Genomic DNA, 16,411 nt, shown 5'->3' with positions numbered 1-16,411 from the left:
CTATGGGCTCTCAGTGGGGCGCTGTGGGGTCTCTATGGGTCTCTATGGCTCTCTATGGGGCCCTATGTGCTCTGAGTGTGGCTCAGTGGGGCTCTGTGGGCTCTATGGGCTCTATGGGGCTGTATGATCTCTATGGGCTCTCAATGGGGTTCTATAGGATCTCTGTGGGGCTCTGTGGGGTCCTATGTGCTCTCAGTGGGGTGCTGTGGGGCTTTATGGGGCTCTATGTGGTCTCTATGGGTCTCTGTGGGGCTCAGTGGGGCCCTATGGGTCTCTATGGGCTCTATGGGTTTCTATGGGGTCTCTATGTGGTCTTTATGGGTCTCTATGGGTTTCTATGGGGTCTCTATGTGGTCTTTATGGGTCTCTATGGGTCTCTTTGGGTCTCTATGGGTCTCTATGGGTCTCTGACTGTCCATGTGTGGGTCTCTATGGGGCTCTGTGGGTCTCTATGGGGTCTCTATGGGTCCCTATGTGTCCCTAGGTGTCCCTATGGTCTCTGACCGTCCCTGTGTGGGTCTCTATGGGGTCCCTATGGGTCCCTATGGATCTCTATGGGGTCCCTATGGGTCCCTATGGGTCTCTATGGGGTCCCTATGGGTCCCTATGGGTCTCTATGGGGTCTCTATGGGTCTCTGTGGGGTCCCTATGGGTCTCTATGGGGTCTCTATGTGTTCCTCTGTGTCCCTATGGTCTCTGACTGTCCCTGTGTGGGTCCCTATGGGGTCTCTATGGGGTCTCTATGGATCTCTATGGGTCCCTATGTGTCCCTATGGGCTCTGACTGTCCCTGTGTGGGTCCCTATGGGTCTCTATGGGGTCCCTATGGGTCCCTATGTGTCCCTATGGTCTCTGACTGTCCCTGTGTGGGTCCCTATGGGTCTCTATGGGGTCTCTATGGGCTCTGACTGTCCATGTGTGGGTCCCTATGGGTCCCTGAGGGTCCCTATGGGCTCTCAGTGGGGCTCTATGTGGTCTCTATGGGGCCCTATGTGCTCTCAGTGGGGTGCTATGGGGCTCTATGGGGTCTCTGTGGGGCTTAGTGGGGCGCTGTGGGTCCTTATGGGTCTCTATGGGCTCTGACTGTCCATGTGTGGGTCCCTATGGGTCCCTATGGGTCTCTGACTGTCCATGTGTGGGTCTCTATGGGGCTCTATGGGTCTCTATGGGTCCCTATGGGGTCTCTATGTGTCCCTATGGTCTCTGACTGTCCCTGTGTGGGTCCCTATGGGTCTCTATGGGGTCCCTATGGGTCCCTATGGGTCTCTATGGAGTCTCTATGGGTCTCTGTGGGGTCCCTATGGGTCTCTTTGGGTCTCTATGGGTCTCTATGGGTCTCTATGGGTCTCTATGGGCTCTGACTGTCCATGTGTGGGTTCCTGTGGGTCTCTATGGGTCCCTATGTGTCCCTATGGTCTCTGACTGTCCCTGTGTGGGTCTCTATGGGTCTCTATGGGGTCCCTATGGGTCTCTATGGGGTCCCTATGGGTCTCTGTGGGGTCCCTATGGGTCTCTATGGGGTCCCTATGGGTCCCTATGTGTCCCTATGGTCTCTGACTGTCCCTGTGTGGGTCTCTATGGGGTCCCTATGGGTCTCTATGGGTCTCTATGGGTCTCTATGGGCTCTGACTGTCCATGTGTGGGTCCCTATGGGTCTCTATGGGCTCTCTGTGGGTCTCTATGGGGTCTTTATGGGTCTCTATGGGTCTCTTTGGGTCTCTATGGGTCTCTATGGGTCTCTATGGGTCTCTGACTGTCCCTGTGTGGGTCTCTATGGGTCTCTATGGGTCTCTATGGGCTCTGACTGTCCCTATGGGTCCCTATGGGTCTCTATGGGTCTCAATGTGTCCCTATGGGGTTTCTATGGGTCTCTATGGGTCTCTATGGGTCTCTGACCATCCATCTGTGGGTCCCACAGAAGGTGGAGCCGGGCACGTCCCCCCCGAAGGCGCCGCCCCCCAAGAAGGAGCCGCAGTGGTTCGACGTGGGCGTCATCCGCGGCACCACCGCCGTCGTCACACACTTCTTCCTGCCGCCCAGCAACGCAACCGGCGACGTCAGTGCGGGGATAGAACGGGGGGGTTGTGTTGTGTTGTTGTGTCATTGTGTTGTGTTGTTGTGTTGTTGTGTCGTTGTGTTGTGTTCACACTTCTTCCTGCCGCCCAGCAACGCCACCAGCGACGTCAGTGGGGGGATATGGGGTTGTGTTGTGTTGTGTTGTTGTGTTGTTGTGTCATTGTGTTGTTGTGTCGTGTTGTGGTGTGGTGTGGTGTTGTTGTGTTGTTGTGTCATTGTGTTGTGTTGTTGTGTCATGTTGTGTTGTGTTGTTGTGTTGTGTTGTTGTGTTGTGTTGTTGTTGTGTTGTGTTCACACTTCTTCCTGCCGCCCAGCAACGCAACCAGCGACGTCAGTGGGGGATGGAATGGGGTTGTGTTGTTGTGTTGTGTTGTGTTGTGTCGTTGTGTTGTGTTGTTGTGTCATTGTGTTGTGTTCACACTTCTTCCTGCTGCCCAGCAACGCAACCAGCGACGTCAGTGGGGGATGGAATGGGGTTGTGTTGTGTTGTTGTGTTGTTGTGTCATTGTGCTGTTGTGTCATTGTGTCGTTGTGTCATTGTGTTGGGTTGTGTTATTGTGATGTTGTGTTGTTGTGTTGTTGTGTTGTGTTGGGTTGTGTTGTGTTGTTGTGTTGTTGTGTTGTGTTGGGTTGTGTTGTTGTGTTGGGTTGTGTTGTTGTGTTGTGTTGGGTTGTGTTGTTGTGTTGTGTTGGGTTGTGTTGTTGTGTTGTGTTGGGTTGTGTTGTTGTGCTGTTGTGTTGTTGTGTTGTGTTGGGTTGCGTTGTTGTGTTGTTGTGTTGTGTTGGGTTGTGATGTTGTGTTGTGTTGTGTTGTTGTGTTGTGTCGTTGTGTTGTGTTGTTGTGTTGTTGTGTTGGGTTGGGTTGTGTTGTTGTGTTGTGTTGTTGGGTTGTGTTGGGTTGTGTTGTTGTGCTGTTGTGTTGTTGTGTTGTGTTGGGTTGCGTTGTTGTGTTGTGTTGTTGTGTTGGGTTGGGTTGTTGTGTTGTTGTGTTGTTGTGTTGTGTTGGGTTGGGTTGTGTTGTTGTGTCATTGTGTCATTGTGTTGTGTTGTGTTGTGGTGTTGTTGTGTCATTGTGTTGTTGTGTCATTGTGTTGTGTTGTTGTGGTGTGGTGTGGTGTGGTGTCATTGTGTTATTGTGTTGTGTTGTTGTGTCATTGGGTTGTTGTGTTGTGTCATTGTGTTGGGTCGTTGTGCTGTGTTGTGTTGTTGTGTCATGTTGTGTCATTGTGTTGTGTTGTGTTCACACTTCTTCCTGCCGCCCAGCAACGCAACCAGCGACGTCAGTGTGGGGATACGGGGTTGTGTCATTGTGTTGTGTTGTTGTGTTGTTGTGTCATTGTGACATTGTGTTGTGTTGTTGTGACGTTGTAGCCCCCCATATCACCCCATATCTCCCCCCAGTAGCCCCGCGCTAGGTAGACTCCCATTATCTCCCCCATAACCCCATATCTCGCCCTCATACCCCATATCTCCCCACTATAACCCCATATCTCCCCCCATATCCCCTTTATAACCCCATATCTCCCCCCTATAACCCCATATCTCCCCCATTAATAACCGATATACCCCCCTATAACCCATATCTCCCCCAGATATCTCCCCATATCTCCCCCCTATAACCCCATATCTCCCCCTATCACTCCCTATCTCCCCCCTATAACCCCATATCTCCCCCCCCTATAACCCAATCCCCATATATCCCCCTATAACCCATATACTACCCCCATTATATCCCCCATATCTCCACCCCAATTAACCCATATCCCCTAATAACCCCAGTAGGTCTCCACCCTAGTTACCCCATATAACCCCATATCATACCCCATTATCCCCCCTTGATAAACCCCATGATCCACCATATCTCCCCATATCTCTCCCTATCAACCACATATTCCCCTATCAGCTCCCTATCTCCCCCACCAAATATAACGCACAACTTCCCATATCTCCCCTATATCTCCCCTAATTACCTCATACCCATATATCTCCCCATATATCCCGCATAGGAGGGAGCAGGTCCCCCCGACACTCTCGCTCCGTAGGGCTGGGGACGGAGCTTCAGCCCCACCACTTAACCCCTTAACCATAATCTCCCCTATTTTCCCCCTATACCCTATTCCCCCCATAATTCACCATATCTCACCCAATATAGGCCCCAATAATCTCCCCTATTACCCTATTTAAACCATATCCCCCATATCTCCAATATTCTACCCTATAACTCCATATACTCCCCCTGTTAACCCCACTACCTCCCCCCGTATAACCCCATACGTCTCCCCTGAACCCCTACCTCCCCCCTATAACCCTATCTCCCCCTATAACCTAATCTTCCCCATAGAGGAGGCAGTTCCCCCGATCCATCACTCGCTGCGTTTAGGGGGGAGACTTCAGCCCCCCCATAACCCAACTATCCACCCGCCATATACCCAAATCTCCCCTATAACTCATAATCTCCCCCCATACCCCCCCATATAACCCATATCTCCTCCTATCAACCCCAATATTTCCCCATATCTCACCCTATTAAACCATATATCCCACTAATAACCCATATTCTCCACTCCTTATTAACCCCATATCCCCCTATTACCCTTTAACCATACCTCCACTATTACCCCCGTGATAACGCCCATATTTTCCTATAACCCCATCATTCTCCCCCTATAACCCCATATTTCCACCCTATTACCCCTATAACCATATCTCCCCCTATAACCTATATCTCCCCTATTCTCCCTATCTTCCCCTGATAACCCCTATAACATCATATCTCCCCCAGATAATCCCCCCTTACTAACCCCATAATATCTCCCCCCCTATAACCCCTATGACCCCATATTCCCCCTAGTTAACCCCGGTATAGCCCATATTTCCCCGTATAAACCTCCTATAAACCCCCCCCCCCCCCCAATTATTGATTTGTTTTTCTTCCCCCCCCCCGTTACCCATCTATCTCCCAGGGTATCTCCACAATAGGAGGAGCAGCTTCCCCCCCGAACCACTACCTCGCTCACGTTTAGGGCGGAGCTTCAGCCCCCATAACCCCCCATTCTCCCCCCCTACTAACCCATATCGCCCCCTTATTAACACCATATTCTCCCTATAACCCATATCTCCCCCTTATTAACCCCCATAAACCTCATATCTCCTCCCTATACCCCAGATATCCCATATCCCCGCCAGTATCTCCCATATCTCCCCATATCTCCCCCCATATTACCCCATATCTCCCCCTATATCCATAATGGATCTTCTAACACACCCCATATCTCCCCCCTTTACCCTTATAACCCCATATTCTCCCGCAATATCTCCCCTTATAACCATATCTTCCCCTTCATCCCATATCTCCCCCTTATAACCCATTCGTTCCCCCATAACCCCAGTATCTCCCCTATCACCCATATCTATCCCCCACTTCCCCCTATAACCCCCATATCCCCCTATAACCCCATACTCTCCCCCTATTACCCCTAAATACCCCCATATCTCCTTCATATCTGCCCCCTTACACCTAGTAAGCCCAATACTCTCCCATATATCCCCATATATTCCCCTACTAACCCCATATCCCCATATATACCACATAATCTCCCCTAATAACCCCAATTCCCCCCATCGTATCTCCCCGCCTATACCCGCCTATGAACCCCATATATCCGCCCATATCCCCCCCTATAACCCCAATAGATCCCCCCTTATAAATCCATTATCTCCCCACCATATAACACCAATCGTCCCCCCATATGAACCCCACTATCCCCCCCTATAACCCATATCTCCCCCATATCATCCCCTAATAACCAATCTCCCCCTATAACCCCATCTATCTCCCCATATCTCCCCATAGGAGGAGCAGTTCCCCCCCGACCACTCCTCGCTGCGTAGGGCGGAGCTTCAGCCCGGCACCGCGTACAAGTTCCGCGTGTGCGCGTTGAACGCGTGCGGCCGCGGCCCCTTCTCCGACGTCAGCGCCTTCAAAACGTGTCTGCCCGGCTTCCCCGGGGCACCCTGCGCCATCAAGATCAGCAAGGTACGGACAGACCCATAGCGACACATAGAGACCCCATAGATACCCCATAGTGCCCCATAGAGACCCATAGATACCCCATAGGGACCCATAGAGACCCATAGATACCCCATAGGGACCCATAGATACCCCATAGTGCCCCCATAGGGACCCATAGAGACCCCATAGATAACACAGTGCCCCATAGATAACACATAGATAACACATAGTGACCCATAGAGCCCCATAGTGACCCATAGAGACCCCATAGGGACCCATAGAGACCCCATAGGGACCCATAGATACCCCATAGAGACCCCATAGCGACCCATAGATACCCCATAGGGACCCATAGAGACCCCATAGTGCCCCATAGAGACCCATAGTGACCCATAGCGACCCATAGATACCCCATAGGGACCCATAGATACATCATAGTGCCCCATAGAGACCCATAGATACATCATAGTGCCCTATAGAGACCTATAGATAACACATAGTGGCCCATAGAGACCCCATAGAGACCCCATAGGGACCCATAGAGCCCCATAGTGATCCATAGATACATCATAGAGCCCCATAGTGACTCATAGATACATCATAGAGCCCCATAGTGATCCATAGTGACCCATAGATAACACATAGTGACCCATAGGTAACCCATAGAGCCCCATAGGGACCCATAGTGACCCATAGAGACCCCATAGTGCCCCATAGAGCCCCATAGTGACCCATAGATAACACAGTGCCCCATAGATAACACATAGATAACACATAGTGACCCATAGTGACCCATAGANTAGATAACACAGTGCCCCATAGATAACACATAGATAACACATAGTGACCCATAGTGACCCATAGATACCCCATAGAGCCCCATAGTGATCCATAGATACATCATAGAGCTTCATAGTGACCCATAGATATCCCATAGCACCCCATAGATACCCCATAGCACCTCATAGTGCCCCATAGATATCCCATAGTGCCCCATAGTCCCCCACGGTGCCCCATAACTGCCCCATAGTGCCCCATAGATAACCCATACTGCCCTATAGTGCCCCACAGTGCCCCATAACTGCCCCATATATACCCCATAGAGACTCATAGAGCCTCATAGATATCCCATACTGTTCCATACAGCCCCATAGTGACCCATTGTGACCTATAGATACCCCATACTGCCCCATAGATACTCCATAGCACCCCATACTGCCCCATAGATTGTCCCCTTACTTTTTCTCCCCCCTTATCATTGACAGAGCCCGGATGGAGCCCACCTGATGTGGGAGCCCCCATAGATACCCCATAGCACCCCATACTGCCCCGTAGTGCCCCATAGATACCCCATAGTGCCCCATAGAGCCCCATAGATACCCCATAATGCCTGACAGCCCCCGATCTAATCTCTCTCCCCTCTTATCTCTCTCTTATCTGTTATCAGAGCCCGGATGGAGCCCACCTGACGTGGGAGCCCCCATAGATACCCCATAGCACCCCATACTGCCCCATAGAGCCCCATCCTCCCTTTATCTCCCCCATCTAATCTCTCCCCCCTTATCTCTCTCTTATCTATTATCAGAGCCCGGATGGAGCCCACCTGACATGGGAGCCCCCATAGATACCCCATAGCACCCCATACTGCCCCATAGACANTTATCAGAGCCCGGATGGAGCCCACCTGACATGGGAGCCCCCATAGATACCCCATAGCACCCCATACTGCCCCATAGACACCCCATAGCACCCCATAGTGCCCCATAGTGCCCCATAGATACCCCATAGTGCCCGACAGCCCCCCATCTAATCTCTCTCCCCTCTTATCTCTCTCTTATCTGTTATCAGAGCCCGGATGGAGCCCACCTGATGTGGGAGCCCCCATAGATACCCCATAGCACCCCATACTGCCCCATAGACACCCCATAGTGCCCCATAGATACCCTATATATCACTATCTAATCTCTCCCCCTTATCTCTCTCTCTTATCTCTTATCAGAGCCCGGATGGAGCCCACCTGACATGGGAGCCCCCATAGATACCCCATAGCACCCCATACTGCCCCATAGCACCCCATAGTGCCCCATAGACACCCCACAGCTCCCCATCCTCCCTTTATCTCCTCCCATCTAATCTCTCCCCCCTTATCTCTCTCTCTTATCTCTTATCAGAGCCCGGATGGAGCCCACCTGACGTGGGAGCCCCATAGATACCCCATAGCACCCCATAGTGCCCCTCAGTGCCCCATAGTGCCCCATAGATATCCCATATATCACTATCTAATCTCTCCCCCCTTATCTCTCTCTCTTATCTCTTATCAGAGCCCGGATGGAGCCCACCTGACCTGGGAGCCCCCATAGATACCCCATAGCACCCCATACTGCCCCATAGCACCCCATACTGCCCCATACTGCCCCATAGATACCCCATATATCACTATCTAATCTCTCCCCCCTTATCTCTCTCTTATCTCTTATCAGAGCCCGGACGGAGCCCACCTGACATGGGAGCCCCCATAGATACCCCATAGCACCCCATACTGCCCCATAGACACCCCATAGATACCCCATAGCACCCCATACTGCCCCATAGACACCCCATAGATACCCCATAGCACCCCATAGTGCCCCATAGATACCCCATATATCACTATCTAATCTCTCCCCCCTTATCTCTCTCTCTTATCTCTTATCAGAGCCCGGATGGAGCCCACCTGACATGGGAGCCCCCCTCAGCCCCCGCTGGCCGCGTTCAGGAATACTCAGTGTACCTGGCCATCCAGGGGGGGGCTGGGGGCACCACAGGGGGGGGGTCGACCCCTATAGGGGGTGGGTCCGGCGGTGGGGGGGGGGCCGCCCCCATGGCCTTTATGAGGGTCTATTGCGGCCCCAGCCCCGCGTGCCTGGTCCCGGCCGCCAGCCTGGCCAGCGCCCACATCGACCACAGCACCAAACCCGCCATCATCTTCCGCATCGCTGCCAGGAACGACAAGGGCTACGGGCCCGCCACCCAGGTGCGGTGGCTGCAGGGTGAGTATGGGGTCTTATAGGGTGAGTATGAGGTCTGTATGGGGTTATATGGGGTCTGTATGGGGTTATTGTGGGGTTAATGTGGGGTTATGGGGTCATTATGGACCCGCCACCCAGGTGCGGTGGCTGCAGGGTGAGTATGGGGTCTGTAGGGTCCATATAGGGTCTGTATGGGGTTATTGTGGGGTATATGGGGTCTGTATGGGGTATATGGGGTCTGTATGGGGTATATGGGGTCTGTATGGGGTATATGGGGTCTGTATGGGGTTATATGGGGTATATGGGGTCTGTATGGGGTCTGTATGGGGTCTGTATGGGGTATATGGGGTCTGNTGTATGGGGTTATATGGGGTATATGGGGTCTGTATGGGGTCTGTATGGGGTCTGTATGGGGTATATGGGGTCTGTATGGGGTTATATGGGGTCTGTATGGGGTCTGTATGGGGTATATGGGGTCTGTATGGGGTTATATGGGGTCTGTATGGGGTATATGGGGTCTGTATGGGGTCTGTATGGGGTATATAGGGTCTGTATGGGGTCTGTATGGGGTATATGGGGTCTGTATGGGGTTATTATGGGGTCATTATGGGCCCGCCACGCAGGTGCGGTGGCTGCAGGGTGAGTATGGGGTCTATAGGGTCTGTATATGGTCAATATAGGGTTATATAGGGTCTATATGGGGTCTGTATGGGGTCTATAGGGTCTATATAGGGTCTGTGGGGTCTGTATGGGGTCATTATGGACCCGCCACCCAGGTGCGGTGGCTGCAGGGTGAGTATGGGGTCTTATAGGGTCTGTATGGGGTCTTATAGGGTGAGTATGGGGTCTATAGGGCCTCTATGGGGTCGTATAGGGTCTGTATGGGGTCTATAGGGCCTCTATGGGGTCTTATAGGGTGAGTATGGGGTCTATAGGGTCTCTATGGGGTCTTATACGGTGAGTATGGGGTCTATAGGGTCTCTATGGGGTCTTATAGGGTGAGTATGGGGTCTATAGGGCCTATATAGGGTCTATGGGGTCTGTATGGGGTCATTATGGACCCACCACCCAGGTGCGGTGGCTGCAGGGTGAGTATGGGGTCTATAGGGTGAGTATGGGTCTGTATGGGGTTATATGGGGTCTGTATGGGGTCTGTATGGGGTATATGGGGTCTGTATGGGGTATATGGGGTATATGGGGTATATGGGGTCTGTATGGGGTATATGGGGTCTGTATATGGGGTCATTACGGACCCGCCACGCAGGTGCGGTGGCTGCAGGGTGAGTATGGGGTCTATAGGGTAAGTATGGGGTTATATGGGGTCTGTATGGGGTCTGTATGGGGTTATATGGGGTCTGTATGGGGTATATGGGGTCTGTATGGGGTTATATGGGGTCTGTATGGGGTATATGGGGTCTGTATGGGCCCGCTACCCAGGTGCGGTGGCTGCAGGGTGAGTATGGGGTCTATAGGGCCTCTATGGGGTCTGTATGGGGTCTGTATGGGGTATATGGGGTCTGTATGGGGTATATGGGGTCTGTATAGGGCTTCTATAGGGGCAGTATGGGGTATATGGGGTCATTATGGGCCTGCTATGCAGGTGCGGTGGCTGCAGGGTGAGTATGGGGTCTTATAGGGTCTCTATGGGGTCTATGGGGTCTGTATGGGGTTATATGGGGTCTGTATGGGGTATATGGGGAATATGGGGTCATTATGGACCCGCTACCCAGGTGCGGTGGCTGCAGGGTGAGTATGGGGTCGTTATATGGTCATTATAGGGTCTGTATGGGGTATATGGGGTCTATATGGGGTCTATAGGGCCTATATATGGGGTATATGGGGTCTGTATGGGGGTATATGGGGTCTGTATGGGGTCATTATGGACCCGCCACGCAGGTGCGGTGGCTGCAGGGTGAGTATGGGGTCTGTATGGGGTTATATGGGGTCGTATAGGGTTATTATGGGGTTAATATGGGGTTATATGGGGTCTGTATGGGGTCATTACAGGCCAGCCACCCAGGTGCGGTGGCTGCAGGGTGAGTATGGGGTCTATAGGGTGAGTATGGGGTCTTATAGGGTCTGTATGGGGTATATGGGGTTATATGGGGCTATATGGGGTTATATGGGGTCTGTATGGGGTCTATATGGGGTCTGTATGGGGTATATGGGGTCTGTATGGGCCTGCCACGCAGGTGCGGTGGCTGCAGGGTGAGTATGGGGTCTTATAGGGTCTGTATATGGTCAATATGGGGCTATATGGGGTCTGTATGGGGTCTGTATGGGGTATATGGGGTCTGTATGGGGTCTGTATGGGGTTATATGGGGTCTTATAGGGCCTCTATAGGGTCTGTATGGGGTTATATGGGGTCTGTATGGGGTCATTATGGGCCCGCAACCCAGGTGCGGTGGCTGCAGGGTGAGTATGGGGTCTATAGGGTCTGTATGGGGTCTTATAGGGTCTGTATGGGGTCTTATAGGGCCTCTATAGGGTGAGTATGGGGTCTGTATGGGGTCTTATAGGGCCTCTATAGGGTGAGTATGGGGTCTGTATGGGGTATATGGGGTCATTATGGACCCGCCACGCAGGTGCAGTGGCTGCAGTGTGAGTATGGGGTCTGTAGGGTGAGTATGGGGTTATATGGGGTCTGTATGGGGTTATATGGGGTTGTATAGGGTATATGGGGTCTGTATGGGGTTATTGTGGGGTTAATGTGGGGTTATGGGGTCATTATGGGCCCGCCACGCAGGTGCGGTGGCTGCAGGGTGAGTATGGGGTCTATAGGGTCTCTATGGGGTCTGTATATGGTCAATATAGGGGTATATGGGGTCTGTATGGGGTCTATAGGGTCTGTATATGGGGTATATGGGGTCTGTATGGGGTCTTATAGGGTGAGTATGGGGTCTGTATGGGGTCTGTATGGGGTATATGGGGTCTGTATATGGGGTATATGGGGTATATGGGGTCTGTATGGGGTCTGTATGGGGTCATTATGGGCCTGCAACGCAGGTCCGGTGGCTGCAGGGTGAGTATGGGGTCTGTATGGGGTTATATGGGGTCTTATAGGGCCTCTATAGGGTCTATATGGGGTTATTGTGGGGTTATGGCAATGACAAGGGGTACGGACCCGCCACACAGGTGCGGTGGCTGCAGGGTGAGTATGGGGTCTATAGGGCCTCTATGGGGTCTATAGGGTCTGTATGGGGTTATATGGGGTCTGTATGGGGTTATATGGGGTCTGTATGGGGTCTGTATGGGGTTATATGGGGTCTGTATGGGGTTATATGGGGTCGTATAGGGTCTCTATAGGGTCTATATGGGGTTATTGTGGGGTTATGGCAACAACAAGGGCTACGGGCCAGCCACGCAGGTGCGGTGGCTGCAGGGTGAGTATGGGGTCTATAGGGTCTGTATGGGGTATATGGGGTCTGTATGGGGTTATATGGGGTTATATGGGGTCTGTATGGGGTATATGGGGTCTGTATGGGGTCATTATGGGCCCGCAACCCAGGTGCGGTGGCTGCAGGGTGAGTATGGGGTCTTATAGGGTCTCTATGGGGTCTATAGGGTCTGTATGGGGTCTGTATGGGGTTATATGGGGTCTGTATGGGGTCATTATGGACCCGCCACGCAGGTGCGGTGGCTGCAGGGTGAGTATGGGGTCTATAGGGTGAGTATGGGGTCTTATAGGGTCTGTATGGGGTATATGGGGTCTGTATGGGGTCTGTATGGGTTATATGGGGTCTGTATGGGGTATATGGGGTATATGGGGTCTGTATATGGGGTATATGGGGTCATTATGGGCCCGCAACCCAGGTGCGGTGGCTGCAGGGTGAGTATGGGGTCTATAGGGCCTCTATGGGGTCTTATAGGGCCTCTATGGGGTCTGTATGGGGTATATGGGGTCATTATGGGCCCGCAACCCAGGTGCAGTGGCTGCAGGGTGAGTATGGGGTCTTATAGGGCCTCTATAGGGTCTGTATGGGGTTATATGGGGTCTTATAGGGTAAGTATGGGGTCTATATGGGGTCTGTATGGGGTCTATACGGCCTATATAGGGTCTATGGGGTCTGTATGGGGTCATTATGGGGTATATGGGGTCTGTATATGGGGTATATGGGGTCATTATGGGCCTGCTATGCAGGTGCGGTGGCTGCAGGGTGAGTATGGGGTCGTATAGGGTCTGTATGGGGTCTGTATGGGGTTATATGGGGTCTTTATGGGGTTATATGGGGTCTGTATGGGGTTATATGGGGTCTGTATGGGGTATATGGGGTCTGTATGGGGTCTGTATGGGGTTATATGGGGTCTGTATGGGGTCTGTATGGGGTTATATGGGGTCTGTATGGGGTTATATGGGGTCTGTATGGGGTCTGTATGGGGTCTATGGGGTCTGTATGGGGTCTATAGGGCCTATATAGAGTCTATAGGGTCTATGGGGTCTGTATGGGGTCATTATGGACCCGCAACCCAGGTGCAGTGGCTGCAGGGTGAGTATAGGAACATATACGGTCCATATAGGGTCTGTATGGGGTTAATATGGGGTTATATGGGGTATATAGGGTCTGTATAGGGTCATTGAGTCCTTATAGGGTCATTATAGGGTATGTATGGGGTCATCATGGGGTCGTTATGGGGGGGGGGGTTGGTGATGGGGTCTGCTGTGGGGTCCTGTGCCCACAAGTCAATGTGGGTCCTATGGGGCCGGATGTTCCCCCCTCACCCCACATCTCTGCCCCATAGAATCCAGCAAAGATGGCGCCGGGGCCAAACCTGCCACCAAGCGGCCGCTGTCCTCCCCCGACATGTGAGTGTGGGCCGCTATGGGGCTGCCCTATGGGGCGCTATGGGGCTGGGGGGGGCCGCTATGGGGCTGTGCCTTATGGGGTGCTATGGGGCTGCCCTATGGGGCGCTATGGGGCTGGGGGGGGCCGCTATGGGGCTGGACACTTATGGGGGGGCTATGGGGAGCTGTGGGGCCGAGAAGGGGGGTGGGGGGGGCCCTTTTTTACCCCATTGCCACCGCGGATGACGTGTGTCCCCCCCCCCACCCCATAACCCCCCCCAACCACGCTATGGGGCCAGACCCCCAAAGTCCCCCCCACCCCTCCACCCCAACTATGGGGCAGGGGGGGGGGTCCGTGTATTATAAACCCCACCCCACAACCGCAACCCACCCCCCCCTCGTCATCCCCCCCCCCCAACACCCCCCCCCGCCAGCCATAGATTGGCGGCGAGTGGCAGGCTGGGTGCGTGGGGATATCAACTTGGGTGGTCGCTGCTAGCTTCCATTATGCGAACGCGCGATTTAGAGGGGAGAGGGAGGTTGACATGGGGGTTTGGGGGTGGGGAGACACGAACGCCGCTTCATGTTGGGCGGGGGCACTATGGGGCTGCGCGCGGGTGGCACATGGGGAGCTAATTAAGAGATGGGGGGCGCCCACGCTTGCCGCCACCGCCCGCGAGCGGGGCGCCCCACACTTATGGGGCCGGGGGGGGGCACCTAGTGCTGGTCGCCCAGCGATGGGGGCGCCACCCCGCTCTAAATGTGGTGCATGCTCCTCGGGCGACGGAGCGGAAGCTAAGCGCAGTGATAGTGAGGCGGAAGAAGAGGAAGAAGGGGCACAAAGCTTAGTGGGGGGCTCACTGGTGAGAGGCTAGTGGGGCGGAGAGGCGGGGAGTGTGGTGTGGGGGCTCGCTGTGTGTTCTATGAGCGCGGCGCGCATATGTCTACAGCGCGCGGAGGGGAGTGGGAACGATGGTTCCCTACTGGCGGCAGAGGAGGCGCACCCTCCTATGGAGTCAGCGCATGGAGGCGAGTGACACGCCTTCATGGGCTGGGGGGCCCCAAAACGTGCCTGGGGCTGCGAGAACCTCGAATAGGAGGCCGCGCGCCCACTCCTAAATAAGGAAGAGCACTGGAGGGGCAGCTTTTTGTGGTTTTATCTTAGAGAGAGTGGTCGACGGTGGCTATCGCGCGCTAGGACCCGCACGCGCGGCCCGAAGTGCCACTCACTCGGGCCGATCCTGGGGGCCCTCACCACTCCATATCCTATATGGGGGGCGGGAGACGGGGAGGTCCGAATGGGGGTCAATTCATTATAGGAGCGCCCCCGCACCGGGGCGCGAGCAAGCCCAGACAGCTCCCCCCTCATGTGCGGGCGAGTGGCCGGAGGCACTCTAAATCCGGGCCTCCTCGTCTGAGAGACGCGCGCGCGCGCGCGCACCCCCTCTGACCTATCGGCTGGTCGTCTTGTTGTGCTGCTAATTTCTATACTACAATTTAATAAGAAAAGGCAGCATTCGTTTGTTGTGGGAGGCGCGTCGCTGAGAGAGGGGGCTAAGCTTATTGGGGTGCGGGGGGGCACTTGTCGGGGTCAGGGGGGCACTTATGATGGGGGCCGGGGTGGGGCAGCTGTGTTTGGGGCAGGGGTGGGAGCGAGCAACTTCAATGGGAGTCGCGGGGGGGCGGGGTGCGAGTTAGTGGGGCGCACGGCGCGGGGAGGGCCAAATTGTGTGGGGGCTGATGGAGTAAGGTGGGCGCGCACTTTGTGGGGGGGCAGCCACTTATATGGTGGCTTGGAGGCAGGGGGAGAGTGGAGGCGCAGAGGCAGAGGCCACTTATAATGGGGTGGGGACTCGGGGGCGGAGCTTTATGGGCTGGGCGGACGCTCAAATGTGTGGGGCTGTGAGAAGGAGGAGTGGGGGGGCCACCTTAATGGGGCTGAGGGGCAGTGGCTTGGGCGCTCAACTTATGGGCTCTCTAGTGGAGGCGCAGCGTCTATGGGTCGGGGGGGCGACGTGTATGGGGCTCGAGAAGGTGGGGCAGCGTCAGTGAGTGGGGCGCCCAGGCGCGAGGGACGGCTAGTTGTCTGGCGCGAGGGGGGCACGTTATGGGTCTGTGGGGCCACATATTGGGCTGGGGGGGTCGAGTGTCTGGGTAGGGGGCCATCTTTTATGGGGGGTCGTGGTGAGTGGGCGGGGCAAATTGTGGGGCTGAGTGGGGTATTCACACTTATAAGGGGCTGGGGGGTGTGCGCAGCGTATGGGCGCGCAGGGGGCGACTGGGGGCACGTGGGGCATGAGTGGCAGCTTAGTGGGGGGCCGGCGCGGCGGGGCGAGTTTGGGTGTCAGGGGCGCAGGCACTTATGGGGCTTGGATGGGGACGTTGTGTGGGCGTGCGAGGGAGCAAGCTGTATGGGGCCCGAGAGAGTGGGAGGATGTGGGCTGGATGAGTGGCGCAGCTCTCTGATGGGCGGGGTCACCTTACTGGTGTATGCGCGGGCGGGGGGCACCTACTACTGGGTTGCCGGTGGCG

General features: G+C 54.5%; 1 protein-coding gene across 1 annotated transcript in view; it reads left to right on the top strand.

Annotated features, from left to right (window-relative positions):
- Positions 1–13,930, top strand: part of LOC107315782 (host cell factor 1-like) — a 36,428-nt gene extending 22,498 nt beyond the window's left edge. Inside the window, exons 7-10 of the mRNA XM_032445476.1 lie at positions 1,918–2,055; positions 5,929–6,111; positions 8,783–9,116; positions 13,837–13,930. Coding sequence (XP_032301367.1) covers positions 1,918–2,055; positions 5,929–6,111; positions 8,783–9,116; positions 13,837–13,904 — 723 coding nt within the window. The 3' untranslated portion in view covers positions 13,905–13,930. The remainder of the gene's footprint in view (positions 1–1,917; positions 2,056–5,928; positions 6,112–8,782; positions 9,117–13,836) is intronic.
- The last annotated feature ends 2,481 nt before the right edge of the window (positions 13,931–16,411 follow it).

Source organism: Coturnix japonica, chromosome 6 (genome assembly GCF_001577835.2).
Source record: "Coturnix japonica isolate 7356 chromosome 6, Coturnix japonica 2.1, whole genome shotgun sequence".
Lineage (NCBI taxonomy): Eukaryota > Metazoa > Chordata > Aves > Galliformes > Phasianidae > Coturnix > Coturnix japonica.
Note: the sequence above shows the minus strand (reverse complement) of the source record. Positions and strands in the feature narration are given on the sequence as shown.